This window comes from Suricata suricatta, chromosome X (assembly GCF_006229205.1).
Source record: "Suricata suricatta isolate VVHF042 chromosome X, meerkat_22Aug2017_6uvM2_HiC, whole genome shotgun sequence".
NCBI classification, from domain to species: Eukaryota; Metazoa; Chordata; class Mammalia; order Carnivora; family Herpestidae; genus Suricata; species Suricata suricatta.
Window position 1 is genome coordinate 16399469 of NC_043717.1, and position 15792 is coordinate 16415260.

At 33.0% G+C, this 15792-nt stretch overlaps 1 protein-coding gene across 6 annotated transcripts in view; it reads left to right on the forward strand.

Moving 5' to 3' along the window:
* Positions 1-15792, forward strand: part of CNKSR2 (connector enhancer of kinase suppressor of Ras 2) — a 289714-nt gene that overhangs the window by 154416 nt on the left and 119506 nt on the right. For 5 of the 6 annotated variants that reach the window (XM_029930402.1, XM_029930398.1, XM_029930399.1 and 2 more), the window contains exon 8: positions 2941-3009. The exons of the other annotated variant lie outside the window; for it this stretch is intronic. In XM_029930402.1, the coding sequence (XP_029786262.1) occupies positions 2941-3009 (69 nt within the window). The remainder of the gene's footprint in view (positions 1-2940; positions 3010-15792) is intronic. 6 annotated transcript variants of the gene reach the window in all.

A 15792-nucleotide genomic window follows, 5' to 3' on the forward strand; every position in this document is an offset into this window, starting at 1 on the left:
CAGATTTTGGTGTGTGTTTCTTTTTATTGTTTAACAACTTACTTATCGCACATAATTGAGGTTGACTTCAGAGGACATGAACAGATTAGGAGAAAAAAAACTAAAAAAAGACACATTGTTAGTAAGCACTGGTTTAAGGAGAATTTCAGTCATTTCATTTAGTTTAGAATAACTGGTTACTTAGGAAAAAAATCAGATGTTTTCTGTTCACAGCCAGATATTTGCCTTTGTTAAGTATTTTCTGGTTTATGACGTTATTGTGACATCTAAAAGAATCCACTTCCATATGTCAAATAGTTTAGTTATATTAAGAAATTTATATAAGAAAGAAACATCAGGTAATTCAGGCTTTCTGAATACTGCATAATAATTCAGCTTAATTCAGTGGAGAGACAGCGTGGTATAGCTTACCAGTTTTCACAGTAAGGTCCCTCTCAGGATTGGCAGTATCACCTTCCCTTAGCAACTTGTTAGAGATACACATTCTCACAACCCACCCTAGAACTACTGAATCAGAAATTTCTTATTAAGAAAGTATGTTTTAACAGGTGATTCTCAGACATGCTCAGATTTGAGAACCTCTGTAAGCCATGGGTCAGAGTCCCTAGACCTATGTTCTACAATTAGTCTGCATCTTAATGGCAGTGTAGTTTTTGGCAAGTCACTTACCCTATCATTGCTTTAGTTTCTTCAGCTGTAAATTGGAAATATTATCTGTACTACATACCTAAGTTGATATGAAAATCATATAAGTTAACAAATGTGTAAGACTGTGCTATAAAGAGCTACAGAAAAGTGAAATGATCGTGTTGGGCCTGAACATTACCAGTATAATAGATTTGAATAGTGTAACAAATCATTATTCCCGTATTTGATTGTCCCAGATTTCCATCTTACTCTTAAGTAGGTGCTGAGCTATGAATTGTTTTCCTTTTAGAAATTCTGAATAATTGCATATTTATGCTGTGTTCCTTCAAAGATTGAGGCAGTTAGTTAATCTCAAATTATGATAAATCCCAATATCATACCGGCATTTTCTTTTTTGAAAAAAATCAATATTCTCTTCATCTAATTCACTTTTTACTTTAATTACTTGGTTTTTTTTTCTATTCGTTTCTTTTGGTTTCTTGAGAATAGTGAAATACATTATAGCATTGTAGTCAGATTCCTATACTGGTTTCATATTTGGTATTAAATATGAGTTATATGGGATCAGAAATATCAGTTATATGCATATTGTCAACCATTCAAAAATTTTAAATTACAGTGAGATACTGTAAACTATACTCCTGTCACTGATTGATCATTCTCATTTATTTGTACATTCCACTGATGATTTATTCATTTGTTCTTATAACAAACTTTTGCTTCATGTCTACTGTGTTCAGGCATGGGTCTAGGTATTGAAAGAATTTTTAAACTAACCTAGCCTACTGTTCCTAAGGAATGCGACTAGGGGTTTAGGTATGTAAATGGGTAGTGAAATTTACATAGACAGACAAAGGAAAGAATCATAAATGCTGCCAAGTGAAACCAGAGATGGAATCACAGAAAAGTTAATTTAGAACTATCTTGAAGGGGTGCCTGGGTGGCTCAGTCAGTTGAGTATCTGACTTTGGCTCAGGTCCTAATCTCACAGTTCATAGGTTTGAGCCCCGCATCGGGCTCTGTGCTGACAGCTCAGAGCCTGGAGCCTGCTTAGGATTCTTTGTGACCCTCTCTCTCTGCCCCTCCCCTGCTCATGATCTGTCTCTCTCTGTCTCTCAAAAATAAATAAGTGTTTAAACATTTTTAGAACTGTATCTTGAAGAAATTGATAGGAATTCATCTCTATATTGTCTAGAGTCTATAAAAAAGTTAAACACTAGGTATGGCTCATATTAATTACTCAATAATATTTGATAAATGGGAGAGTGATCACAGAAAGATTGATTGTGTGAGTAGTTCAGTAATGAATCATATATTAATGGCTCATCATTTAATTCTTTTTTCTTGAAAATATTTCATAATTTCTGTTACTCTTAGTCATTTATCATTAGGAGATCTGTGTTGAGTCTTAGTAAAGAGCTGCTCACTAAAGTAGTTCAGTTACTTTGCTTTGCTCTGTCCTAGTTTCTTAATTTTCTCATAGGTAAAATGAGAAGCTTGGACAAAATGATCTCTAGGGTCCCATTTAACACTAAAAGTCTATAATTTATATTACTCCCTTTTCTACCTGTGTGTGAAAGAAATTGGTTCAGTTTCTTTCAATTATATATGCCAACTATCATTTTCTTTTACACCATGACTAAAGCCATTGGTTTGATGTTTTTCTTCTGTACTCTCTTTTAAAAAGATCAGTTGTGAGTCAGATAGCACAAGAACTGAGTATAGTTACAGCTCTGTTACAATAATGATTTGCAAACTTTTCAGAATTATTGCATGGTACTTGTCTGATTTGGTAATAAGCCTACCTCCTAAAGGTGCTATGAAAAAAATACATTTTTTGGGTTATGATACCATTCTTAGGGTTGAGTTAATATTCTAGATGAACTGCCCTCTTAAGAGTATACTTGTACTATTACTTGAGTAACTGGATTTCTCTGATATCATCTTCTCTTGAATTCTGGCCAATGACAGATAATTCTTTTATGAATTTCAGAATTTGAATTGAGGTTAATATTATTTCAAGACCTCTTTGTTGTGAAATAATTGGAAATTGGAAATGAATAAAAATAAACTGGGAATCACTTTTAAAGTGATTTTAATTTTCAATTGTTAGTTATCTATAGAATACAAATATATTAAACACGTGCAGTCATTTGCATTAGTTTAATTTTTTTGAAGAAGATAATTGAACTCTTGGTCTAACTTAAAAATGTAAACTTACTATAGTATTTCCAGGGAAAGGAAATGACTGATAAAATTTATGTTTTTTATCATTTCCATTATATTATTTAGTCACCTGCAGATCGGTGCAAGAAAATCCATGCTGGCGATGAAGTGATTCAAGTTAACCATCAGACTGTGGTATGTATAATTACTTTATGAGTCAATGGGAGGAGCTAATATAAATATTTGCTAAAGCTTTAAATGGATACCAATTGAAATGAAACACCTGTTTGTGTACAAAATGATTAAACAGTCTTTCTTAAGATAGATGAATGAATATTCTTATTTGATAGAAGGTAAGGCATAGTGGTTTTTTTTAATGGTTTTAATATAAGGCTTGGAAATATTGGTGTTGGCTGAGGTTAGATAGGCCTTTCTACATGGACAAGTATGGGATAATATTATATACCCCATGAACTGAGATAATAATTTTGAGATACAAATTAAAGTGATAATGCATACAATTCAACCTATTCTTGATACAACTTCTAAGTTTTACTTTACAAACTGTTGAATTACCTAGTAGGTATGTTTTGTAACAGCATGCATGCATTCACCTACTTTAACATTGATTTGTTCACTGAAGTGTGTGATAGACTGGTTTATTTTAAATATCAACTTTTAAAATTTTAACATTAATAGCTAAATTGGCAGTTCATTTCCAAGAAGAAGACTACAGTTTTTGTTTTAAAGCTGTTGCACTTAACTAAATAAGTTCCTAAAATTTTCTTGCTCTGTGAACCTGGTGAATCCCTTTCTAGGCTGAGATCTTGACAGTGGCACTTTTGTGTCACTGGTAGACTTTCAAGGGCCATTTTTCTTAACGTCAGGTTTAGAAAATGAACATCATGTGATTTTTCACTTTGGTTTGTTTTCTGTCTCATTTGATTTATTTCTTCTATATCTGCCAAAATAAATTGTATTTTTAAAACAAATGAAGTTAAAATAATAATTATTAATATAATAAACTTCATTTGGAAAAATATGTTTTTGTGCTAAATATTCTACTTATACCTCACTAATCCTTTAGAATGAATAATTATTTCCTATTGTACCTTTTAACTAAATTTGTTTTTGCCTATTCTAGTCATAGAAGAAACTTTTAAAAGGAAAGGCTATATTGTGGGGATAAGAAGACTGGCGTGAAAAACTCCAATCTTTCTCACTGATTCTAATGTCGAGGCAGAAGCCATTCCATTTTTGGCTTTGAGTGAACCAAGAACTTTGTGATATTGTGGAGAGACTCCTGAACACTGATAGTCAAACTTATGCTGTTTCTTCAATGAATTCGCTAAGTGAAAAAACGTTAATAAAGGTTTAAAAAATTAAACATATAGGTGTAAGGTTAATATTAATTAAGGAAGAATTTTGGTAATCAGCAAAGCCTTTCCACACTATGACAATTTTGATAATGAGAACGTTGTCATTACTAGAATCTATACAAAGTGGTTGTCCTAACTAAAGATTCTTGTCCCCTTGGCTGACGATTGGGGCAGTGGGATAAGGCAGCTACTTCAGTAGACAGACAACTTCTCCCTATTATAATGTTCATGGTGCGTCCATTCTTGCAACGTGACCTTAACAAACGTGACATCTGTTCAATAGTTGGACCAATATCGAGTTGGTCACTCCTAAGAGGATAGAAATTAGTCTCTAATGAAAAATAAAATTATTTAAAGGATACATTTTGTGGAGCAAAGATTCCAATGTTTACAAATAAGACTTCAAGTGAACTAATGAAATCTACATGGATTGGTGATGCATAAATACTGTGAAAATGTGTAAATACATCATTGCATCACAGGAATATTCTAAAATATTGAAAATGACACAGAATGATGGTTGGGGGAACTTGCTTCCAGTTTTTGCTCTGAAACTGACTTACGGCTTCAAGTGAATCATAATAATAATAATAATAACCATAGCCAACACTTACTGAGTTCTTACAGTGTGCGAAGCATCATGTTAAGTACTTCACATATTTTATGTCACTTGCTACTTAAAATAATTATACAAAGAAGATGTTTGTGGAAATTGAGACTCAGAATGTTTAACGCGCCTGCAACTCAAAGCTCCCAGACTCCAAGGTCTTCAGTTTTATTATACTCCCTCCCAAAACTCAAATTATAAAATTATCAAACATAAGGTGAAGAATTCTAAGGATCATGTAAGTAACATTCAGGATTCAGTGAGAGATTAAGCAGGGGCCAAGGGCAAGAGAAATTTAACTTTACTCACTCCTTTCTTTCCACTAGATATGTAAACACCTGTCACAATGCCAGGCACACATTAAGAGCTCAATAAAAATTAACTTTCCAACCTCCCTTTCTCTCTTTTACCTACAACAGCTATTGAGCCAATTGGAGTCATTTTTCTTGGCAAACTGCTACTGGAGCCTATAAATTGATTTTGGATAATAGCAGAGACATTCCCTGACAGGAGAATATGTAGAATTCCCTGAAAGTAGCCTTCCTTAATAATATGACCAATTACCAAATTTTCTTCTTTGCATTCAAATGAGAGGCATATTTATGTAAAAATGGTGCATTGTATTAAATGCAACCTAGTCTGCCCTCTCTTGCTGTTGCCTCCTTTTTGTTCTATACATTGCTTTTAACTTCTTAATAGATAATATACAGAGGTGATGAAATGGAAATTATCTGGGTTTTGTTACTATAAAACATTTGGTAGGTAGATAAATTCATTGAAACAGGTATAAATTATTTGTAGTCCACAAATGTCCCTTCTATCCCCAGAGATATTTGGGGTTGATTATGATATAATAATTATGTTAAGATATGACCTAAAGCATTAGAAATACTTATTTAATATTATTTTTTAATCCAGTGATTGACCAGAATAGTGAGATATTGCCAATATTGTTCTAAAACAATTTAACCTAGTAATGAAGAGTAATGTTCAATCTTATATTTTGAATGTTATTAGCTCAGTTAGTATTTTTCTGTAGTTCTAAAATTTTCTACTGCTAAAGATAGTAATGTACAATATAAAATCTGACAACTTTTCTTATTTTAAAACACATGGAAAAGCAATTTGAAATTTTTACCTAAGGATCTTAGAAAGTTGGATAACTCACAGATGAATTCAAATACTATTTTTTGAAATTGCTAGTATGGTATGTTTTCAAGATATCCAATTAGGTGTATGTGTTTTCTAGTTTGCTCCTTTTTTTAAAAAAAAAAGTATATTTTCTTATTTGAAATGAAACTGGAAGTTTTATGTCCTTTTTCATATTGCTATATTCTTTATTATAAATGGCTTTTAAGCTTTTCAAATCAACATACTTCTGTGGCTGAGAAACTGTGGCTGCCAGGTAGGAGGAAGAAAAAATCATGAACATCCAAGCAAAGCAGACTGAGTCCTATTGCATGTCTTCCCCGCCAGTGAAGATCCAACTCCTCAAAGCTGCTGGAATCTCCCAAGAGTTTTTCCACTTCATCTGCCACTACATCCCTCTCTCTGGGAGATACCTCGGCATAGTTTGAACCAGCAACTCTGCCCTCATGATGCACTCTTAACACGTTTTTTTTTTTTTTTTTTTTGGTTTTTTTTTTTTTGGCTGATGAGACTATCTGTAGTTATTAAATCTACTTGGGCATATTCCTAATGAGTTTGTTAAATTTTATGTTAATACTGTTTTTGGTGTGTAAGTGTTTTAAAGACTCTATCCATACTAAAAACAAGTATTTTCTTCTTAGGAATATCAGTTAAAAGGAGGGGGGTATGTGGTGGTTGAATCCAGCATTTGGAAAATTTCCTTTTATTTTGTGTAAATATTTAAACATATTCACTATTATTTTGAAAGGTCTTCTGGAACCTGTTGACTACATTCTGGCAAGAAATGGTTTAATATATGTGGCTATAAAGGCTATTTGGATGGGAAATAACTAGGTTGGGATAGTAAAAAAGATAGACTGCAGTAAATAGCCAGGATGTTGGACATTGATTAGTGAGAAATGGGAGATGAATTCTATGAGCTAGTGGTCTTTGTTACTCCTTAAATGGTAAATATTGCTCAAACAGACTTGTAGATGGTGGCAGTGGGGCTGGGGGAAGAACGTATTAAAGAACTATTGAGTCACCTAGAAAGGTCATTTTAATTTCATTTGTATTATTCTCAAAGGTGTCTCCCTTATTCTCTCTTATTCTCACCTTTAGTCTCTCATTTTTGACTCTATCCTCACCTTTTGTTCCTTCAACCCCATAACAACAGGAGAGTATTGTTTAAAAGGGAAGCCAGCATATGAAGAATGGATGCAGAATGTGGTGACCAATTATGGCCAAGCTTCCCCTTCCCCTTCCTCTCACCCTATCGCCTAGCCCCTGGACTTCCACAAGAAAGAGTGGCATAGTCAGTGAAATCAATACCATGGTATTTACTGACACCAGATGTGCTCGCTCGCTCTCTCTCTCTCCCCCTCCCTCTTTGGATTTACTAAATTGTTGTCTTTATATTTTGAGGGTTTTTTTTCTAATTCCATTTTCTTCTCCTTTCCTTTGCCATCCTCATCACTTCTCACTTGACTTTTTCTCCTCCATTCTTCATCATGTTCATTTTTTATTCTTGCCTATTTTCTTCTGTTTGACCTTTTCAGATGAGAAAGTATTTACCTTATAATTCTTTATGCCCAATATATTGAAAACTGAGACCTCAAATGGCAGTATTTCTGATGCACCTCACATCTTATTCCTGTAAACACAAGATATTGCTAGAATACAGAGATTGAATATATTAGCATGGTGTTTCACATATTGCTTGATGAATGATTATGATAATACCATAAAATAACTCCATTAGGATTGTAAGAAATTGGTATTTTAAAACAGGAACTGAATGTTCTCTTTTGTAAGGGAAAAAAATCATCAAGAGTCATTTACCAAATTAAAGGAAACAGTGCATCATAGATTTTAGTTACTCATAGTAATATTTTCTTTCAGATTTCACCTTATATAGTAGGTAGTTTATGAAGTTATAACAGATTTTTTTCTTCTTTTTGGCACTAAACATTGTAGATTTGATGAGAATGTGTGGAAACTGGTTGTGGAGCTCCACATATTGATATGAGCTATATGATATATTTTATTTTGCCTAGAGAAATCAATTTATTACTTTATTACCTAATATAATATTTTATGAGTTTTCTATTACCAACTGGAATTTATTATATTAAGTCTTTATATATAGGAGATAATTTGTATGATGCCTTAATAATGGTAACTTCTTGTTAACCAATTTATTTTTTCTTCCTATTTTCTACATCCTGACTTATTTTTTTCTGAGCTTCACCAGGAAAACATAATTGCTCTTAAAAATTTGTTTTTATTAGTAATATATATCTTTTGTTATCAACAACCAGTTAATATGATGTCGTTAGTTTACATGCAATTTTAAGAGAAGATTTTAATAAGTGATTATTTGTATGTTTCAGATTTATCTATTGACTGATGTTCTTACCTACTAGGCTTACTAAGTATCAATAACTGCAGCTCGTTTCCTACCCCTAGCAAAAAGGCAAAAGTCAGTCAGTCACAACTGCCTGATTCACTGTCTATAACAAGGGTGTGCAATTAGTAGACTTTTAACTGTCTGATAAAGATAAAAATTATTGCATTAAAGGGAAACACATTAGAGCATCACAAAATAGGAAATTCAAAAGATAATTATAATGATCTTAAATTCTTTTTTAGGTTACTTAGCCCTAGGATTCAAAAACAGGCTTCGTCCACTAAATTAATATTCTGGTCAGCCTAGTGGCTAAAATTTTAGGTAATGTAACCACTGATTACTTTTACATTTCTCTCATCTTACTACCCTAATACTGGGCAATAAAGATTTTTTTTTAATTGGAACAAATGGCTAAGAAAGTTCACTATGGCCCTATTTGGAGCTGACATTGAGTTATCTTTTTTGTCTGAGTTATTGGGTTTCTAACAAAATGATTTCTAAAGATACCTGCAGCAGTGAAAGTATTTATAGCCATTATGGAAGTTTTTAAACTAAATTTTTTATTATTAAAGATTTAGAATGCTGTTTATTTAGCTATATATATGCATATATACACATGCTTTGGTTTTGCTTGATTCATATAGATATCACACTGTTTGTTTATATTTTCAAGTAAACATGTCTTTCTTACATGTCTAACAGTAAATGATATTATAAACATGATTCATAGCAAAAGTTGTACATTTTTAAGCATGTTATTTTTTGAAAGTAGGAGTTTGGTTACTTTTAATTATTTTTTCCATTTGGATTCCTAAATTAAATTTAAGCAAATTTTTCATAAGTACAGATGTTTTTCTTATTCCTTCTCAGAATTCTTATAAGTAGGAGCTATAGATTTTTAGTAACAATGCTCTGTTTCATCCCTTAGTTTTCTTGACTAAGACTCTTTATTTTAAAATGCATTATTTCCAACATCCTTACAGGAGGAAAAAAAATGAGATATAGGAAGGAGTGGCTGAAATGTAATCATATGTAATTCTTAATATGTAAGCACAAAATTTTTTAAAATTTGACTCATGTAATATATTTTAAATTTTTAGTTAAAGCCTATATTATTATGGTTCTCTTAAAATACGTTATTGATTTGGGGTGAATGAGGTTCTGTGGTATTATTCACCCCCCAAGTGAATGTGATTTGTCTTCCTCCTCCATATTTCCCTAGCAGAGGCTTTCAGATTCACTCAGTTTTATGTTTTGGAATGAAATAAAAATAACATTGGCTTTGATTCCATTTTCTACAACATATACAAACATAAACCATTAATCCCCCAAAATATACCTTTGGCCTTCAGAGACCACAATCTCACCAAATACCATATAGAAATTGAAGAAGGGAAAGAGAGCGATATGCTCAAGATGCTAAACTGTACCCACAGTTTTTAAATAAGCCTGACACAGAAGCAAAGACACCATTGACAGAAAGCCTGCAGTTAGTATACATGATAGTAACGGGAAATTATGCAAGTAACAAGATATGTAAATCTATCACTTTTGGTGAAAAATATGTGGGTGATTTGTAAAACCTAAAGGAAAAAAATGACTGTTTTCTTCCTCCTGTGAGCTTCCCCATGAGCCAACCAAGAAATATTGATACAGCTCTCAGAACTTGTTGGTTATGGAGAAAAGGTCTCCAGGACGGTGGTATGCAGTAGGTAAAAGTACGAGTTTATTGTAGTCCTCAAGTTGGCTTTCCGTCTTGGACTGCTTGTTAATTCTGTTGCAGTGAGAAATTGTGTTCTCTGTGCTTTCTCTTTAAATATAGTACACACACTGTATATACAACTATCTGCAAAATTCACATGAAAATATTAAGTACTAAAATGTACATGTAAATCAAATTGTGAGCAACTCAACATGGTCCAATTTTTACAGTAAAATTAAGCCGCATAAAAAACAGATGCCTTGACATCATCTTATTTCACTAGATAAGTGACTTGTAAAGTTAAGGAGGATATGAGATGAAACGTGGTTCAATGAATAAAGATGTAAAATTGTGGAGTTTTTCCACTAATAAAAGTTAAACTTTTAATTCCAATATTCCTTCTTTTCAAATGCTTGTTCCTTTTATATTTTTTCAAGATTACCTTTCCTAAACTAATGTTTGTAAAAATAACAATACTAAGATTTATTTCAAGTTACTTCAATAACTTTTTAGTAATGCAAAGAAATAGAACATTATAATAAATATCTCAGCAACAAAAGATTTGGTAAAGACAGAGTATTGTTAGTTTCAGTGTGGTGGACTGGGTATTGAGTTAAGTCTTTTCACTACTTTTAAAAAGAGCAGGACATTTGGGTATAGCATAGCTCATGTCATCAGACATTCATATAGGCACACCTCAAATCTCTTCGAGATCTCATTTGTGAAGAGGTATAATTTACACATTACATCTTGTGAGAGTATGTGTGTATATAGGAGCATGTGTAAATGTTAATGAATCTGTTACTTTGTCTTGTGAAGGATAATAACTTTAAAAATAGTTAAAGAAATGTCCTATCTCCCTGTCTAGGTATAGAGATGCTTTCTTGTAATTCCAAATACAGCTGTGACAAAGGTAAAGAAGTTCTGGGTTGATAGGCCCAAATTCTTACCTTTATGCTTATTTTAACTTTAGCTTCTTGGAACTATAGCGTAAAGATTATTTTCATGTATTGGTCAAATAATTCACCACCAAGTGTTTGGGAATCAGATAGGCTAGGGCATGTACTAAAGGGATCAGAGACTACTTCTTCCCTCTACCAAGAGGAAAGGAAGCCACTCATCTCTTCAGCACCAACCCCAAAGCCTCTTATGCACCTAATCTGGGCAACTCATTGTCCAAGGACCTGCCACTTATGTTGCCCTTCACCCAAGGAACCCCTGGTGTCTGCTAAAGCCTGATCAAAGCAATTACACGCCCCATCTACAAGAAAGCAGAACCTCTGGCTTTTAACACTTGGGATACCTTAAAGTCTTTCTTGGGAAATTTTAAATCCTGTTTGTGTTGTATGTAAAATACATTTCAGTGTGCAAGTTGGGGATTACATCTAAACTAGTAAGTGATGTGACTTGCCATTGCTTAGAGACACTGGCTTGTACTACCTTTGCCAGTCAGTAAGATAATATTAGTAGTTCAACATGTGAAAAATATACTATCTATAACTGATAATAATACATAATTTGTATAAGATGCATATGGTGGTTTTTAAAAGATTAATTCCAGCCCATAAATTTAATATGAATGAAATATTCTAATGTTGAGAAAGAGAAACTTGGACTACTTATAGCCACTATAAAACATTACTGATTTTTAAAAAACCTTCTTAAACATGTTTCTATATTGTGTATGATAAAGCAGAATCTTTCTATGACAAATACGTACTTTATCCACTGTTACATTTCTTGTCATAATCACATCACTATGACTTTAGGTCTGGAGTATCCAAGATGCAAATACTAATTCTTTTCAGATGTTCATTTATGAGAAAGTTCATTTGGTAATTTGAGGTAAAAATGTCTTTGATAACTTAGGTATCACCAAGTATATTCATTTAGAGAAAAATTCAATACATCTTGGTTTTACATGCAAAACTAAACTCCCATTGGAGTTTCAAGGAACCTAACTGTCTCTAAAATATTTACATTCTCCTGTCACTATATCACCACTAGTTGAGTTTTTAAAATATATTAAGTGTTTGCCATTTGTAAAGCACCTTATTGACTGCATGTATATTCAGACAAATAAGACTGTTGTTTTTTTTAAAGCCCTCAAAATCCAGTTTTGTGTGGGTAGGTGGAGAGGAAGGGAATGAGGAAATATATATAACTTTAATAAGAGGCAGTGTGTGAAAAAATGCCACTAGAGAAATACAGTGTGCTATGAAATTCACATGAGGAAAATATGATTCTAGATGTTAAGAGGCTTCATGGGCTTTATGATGAATACTGCATTTACTATGAGCCATTATGGATAGGTAAGATTTTATACGTGGGAGAAAAATTATAAGGAGAAGGAAGAGGGTTTTTGCAATAACCTGGCTGAAGAAAGCAGTGTTTGAGGAGAGTTTACTTAAATCCACCACCTCCTCCACCCATATATAACTGAAAGTTGTTCAAACCAGTGATACTTTTTCTCACGCATTTATTCACTCCCTCAAACTCTACATCATCTTAACGTGTTAAACTCCTAAAAATTCAGCTTATGCTAATAGGAAGCTTTTCCTGAACCCTCAAGGATGGGTTAGATGCCGCCCCTTTTGGGGACTCCCATTGCACCTTCTATTCACCCTATATTGTGATTTTTCTCTTCCTTTGTTGTAAGTATTTGTTCACCTGCTTCTCTCTCCCCTTGCTCATTATGCTCTTTATCAAGGCTCAGGCTCATGTACACACCATTGCATGCTTGCTCCATGGAAGGTATATGACAAATAAACTGATGACAATTTATTATAGTTAATCTTAAAACATTAAGCACCTACAATATTCCGGAAGAGGATCATCGTGTAGTACAGCAGTTCACAAAATGTGGTTCCCAGGCCAGTACTATCAGCACCACTTAGGAACTATAAAAAAATGCAATTCTAGGATTCCACTTCAGACCTACTGGATCAAAAACTGAGAGTTAAATACAGCAATGTGCTTTAACAAGCTTTCCAGATGATTCTAACACATTATGAAGTCTGAGAACCACAGGAAAGGGAAGTACTAAACAGCTATGGCCATATTGACAAAGGAGCTATTTGAGGAGTTGATTCTTTAGTTGGGCCTTCAGAGAAGGGAAGAATACTTTTTCACTGTAGCAGTATTTTGGAGTTGCAAAAGTATAGAAGCAGAAACACCAGTTAGGACTCTATTTTAAGTCTAGCAATCAGGCAAAGCAAGCCAGAACTAAGGCAATAAGGAGACATTAATTTCTATGATCTATTCTTTACGGTGTGTGGATTAAAAAGAGGGGAAGTGGTCGTAGGTAATTCCATACTCCAAATTTGAGAGGATGATGAGGAACTTTTTATCCATGTTGAATTAGGGCAGGGAGATACTGAGTTTGATTTTCAAAATGTTGCATTCTTGAACTACCAATGAGATATTTAGGGAGGGGGGCATGCTTCCTCTTGTAATGCTTTGTGCTTTTGAATCAAACTACTTGAATATGAATTCAGACTTTGCCACTTAGCCATATATGTAATAGTGGTTGAGAAAATCTCTTTTTGCTTCAGTTTCTTCACATGTGAAATGATTTAATAGTTCACCTCATAGAGCTGTTAAGAATGAAAATATAAATAAAAGCAGTGTAATATAGATATGAAGAATATAGCATAGTGAATTATTGTTGCTTGATTATTCAGTAGCTGTTAGTATGGATGAGATGAACTCTTGTAAGTATGTCATTAGAATTCTTCGAGGAAGCAGCGATGATTAGGTTTGAGAGTCATATACACAAAGTTGTTAATGGAAGCTCTGAGAAGAGAAGAGATCATTGTAAGAAGACTGCATGTAGTATTAGGCAACTAATACTTAGCCTAGGGTAAACACCTACATTTATTGGTTGTAAAGAGGAAGAAAAGATAGAGAACAAGCAATGAGAGAATATACCACGACTTAATCTGTTGTTATTTCATCTGTTTCATTTTCCTATCCATTCTGAGCATTAGAGTTGAAGTTTCGTGGCTTTGGAAATCTATTGTAATCATTTAGCCTCTGCAAGAATATTGAAACCTATCTAATGGTGTTGAGCTCAGTATTTCATGAGTCAGCTGATTCTGTTTTGGATGTCTTTATTGGAATGTTTTTCTTCATATGCATACTTAACCAATTATCTCTGAAAATTTTGTACCGTGTTTAATTCCTTTCCATATTAGCGGATTAGTCTCTTGTGTCAGCCACCACTAGGATCCCTTCATCCTCCTTCGAAGCTCTCTCTATCTATCTCCACATACAGAAAGGCTTTTGTTGCAGCCGACGTAAAGAATACAATCATTTTTTAAAATTGCTTTTATATCTTTACGTGGTTTCTCAGGTCTGTCACATGATATTTTAAAACTATAGCCAGAAACAAATGAGAAAATGGAAAACTAATGTTGAAAAATGAATGTTTTCATTACTTTCACATATGTGTACCATTATCTTTAGCTCCCAACATAGGGGCTCCCAAATTTCTTGAAGTTGTAACTCACATCCTTGCCTCTTTTTATCATTCCACCTATAATCACTCAACCATAAGTATCTCAAACATAAATAAAGAAAAATAAATTAATTTTACGAAATCACTACACTTTATTATATGGATAAAGATATGTTAGGATATCATCAAACCAAAGCTGGGCATCATTTTCCCCAGAACTTTAGTGCCATGTCTTATTTGCTCTTCAATAGAATATGGTACAATTCGATAAATGGGTACAATTTTTAAGAATTGTATGTAGTAGATAAGACAGAAACTAATGAAGAAATGAACCAAGTTAGAGAGTTTGAGATAGGTCTAAAGAAAAGGACTATTTGAATGAGAGATGAAAGATCTAGTTCCTGTTTAGGAGTGTACAAGCACTGGATGGGACTGATACAGCTGTAGCCTACCTCTGTTATTGAGAAAACTGTCACACATAGGCTGTGAATTACTTAGCCAGTTTCATTCCTATTCAGTAAATAACATGTGAACCTGACTTAACAATTAAGTACCTACTGAAATCATTTATTGAATCAAAAATCAACAGATAATACAACTCTTGACTTCTTAAGCACTGCTGAGTAATATTTTTTTTGCTACTCATCTTAAAATATAATTAACAGCAGACATGATTACCTCATCACCACCTTTTATTTTTTTTAAAATAGTGTTGTCTTTCTAGTTCTTTACTTTTTGTGGAAATTGTCCTCCATAACCAATAGTCCTCATTAAGTAATTCATAAAATTTGTGATTTTCTAACTGGAATATTATATTCATAGACTAAGTCCATTTATTTTGTTGATTTTGTTGTTTATAATAATAACTTGTGTTTATTGCTAAAAGTTCAGGAAATAAAAGTATAAAGAGGAAAATATATATTGTAGTCCTTACTTCCATTTAACATAACCACTGTTAATGGTGTTGTATATATCTCTATGTTTTCTATATTTAAAATTTTTTTACAAAAGTAGAGATGAGTTACCTTTGCTATTTTGGGACTTTTTTTTTCCACACAACAATTTATATATCCCTTACTAATGGACATTTGCATAATGTACAACTTTTGATTGGGTTTAACAGTACAAAGACACACAGGTTGCATATTCATCTCTGCTCTTGTCCAAATCATTTCCTTTTGGTAGTGGAAGTAGAAATGGGAAGTCAAGATACATACTTTACATGAGTATTCATGGATATTTGTTTACTTTTGTTTAAAATATTACTAATGTTATGTCAGTGAGAATGGGAAG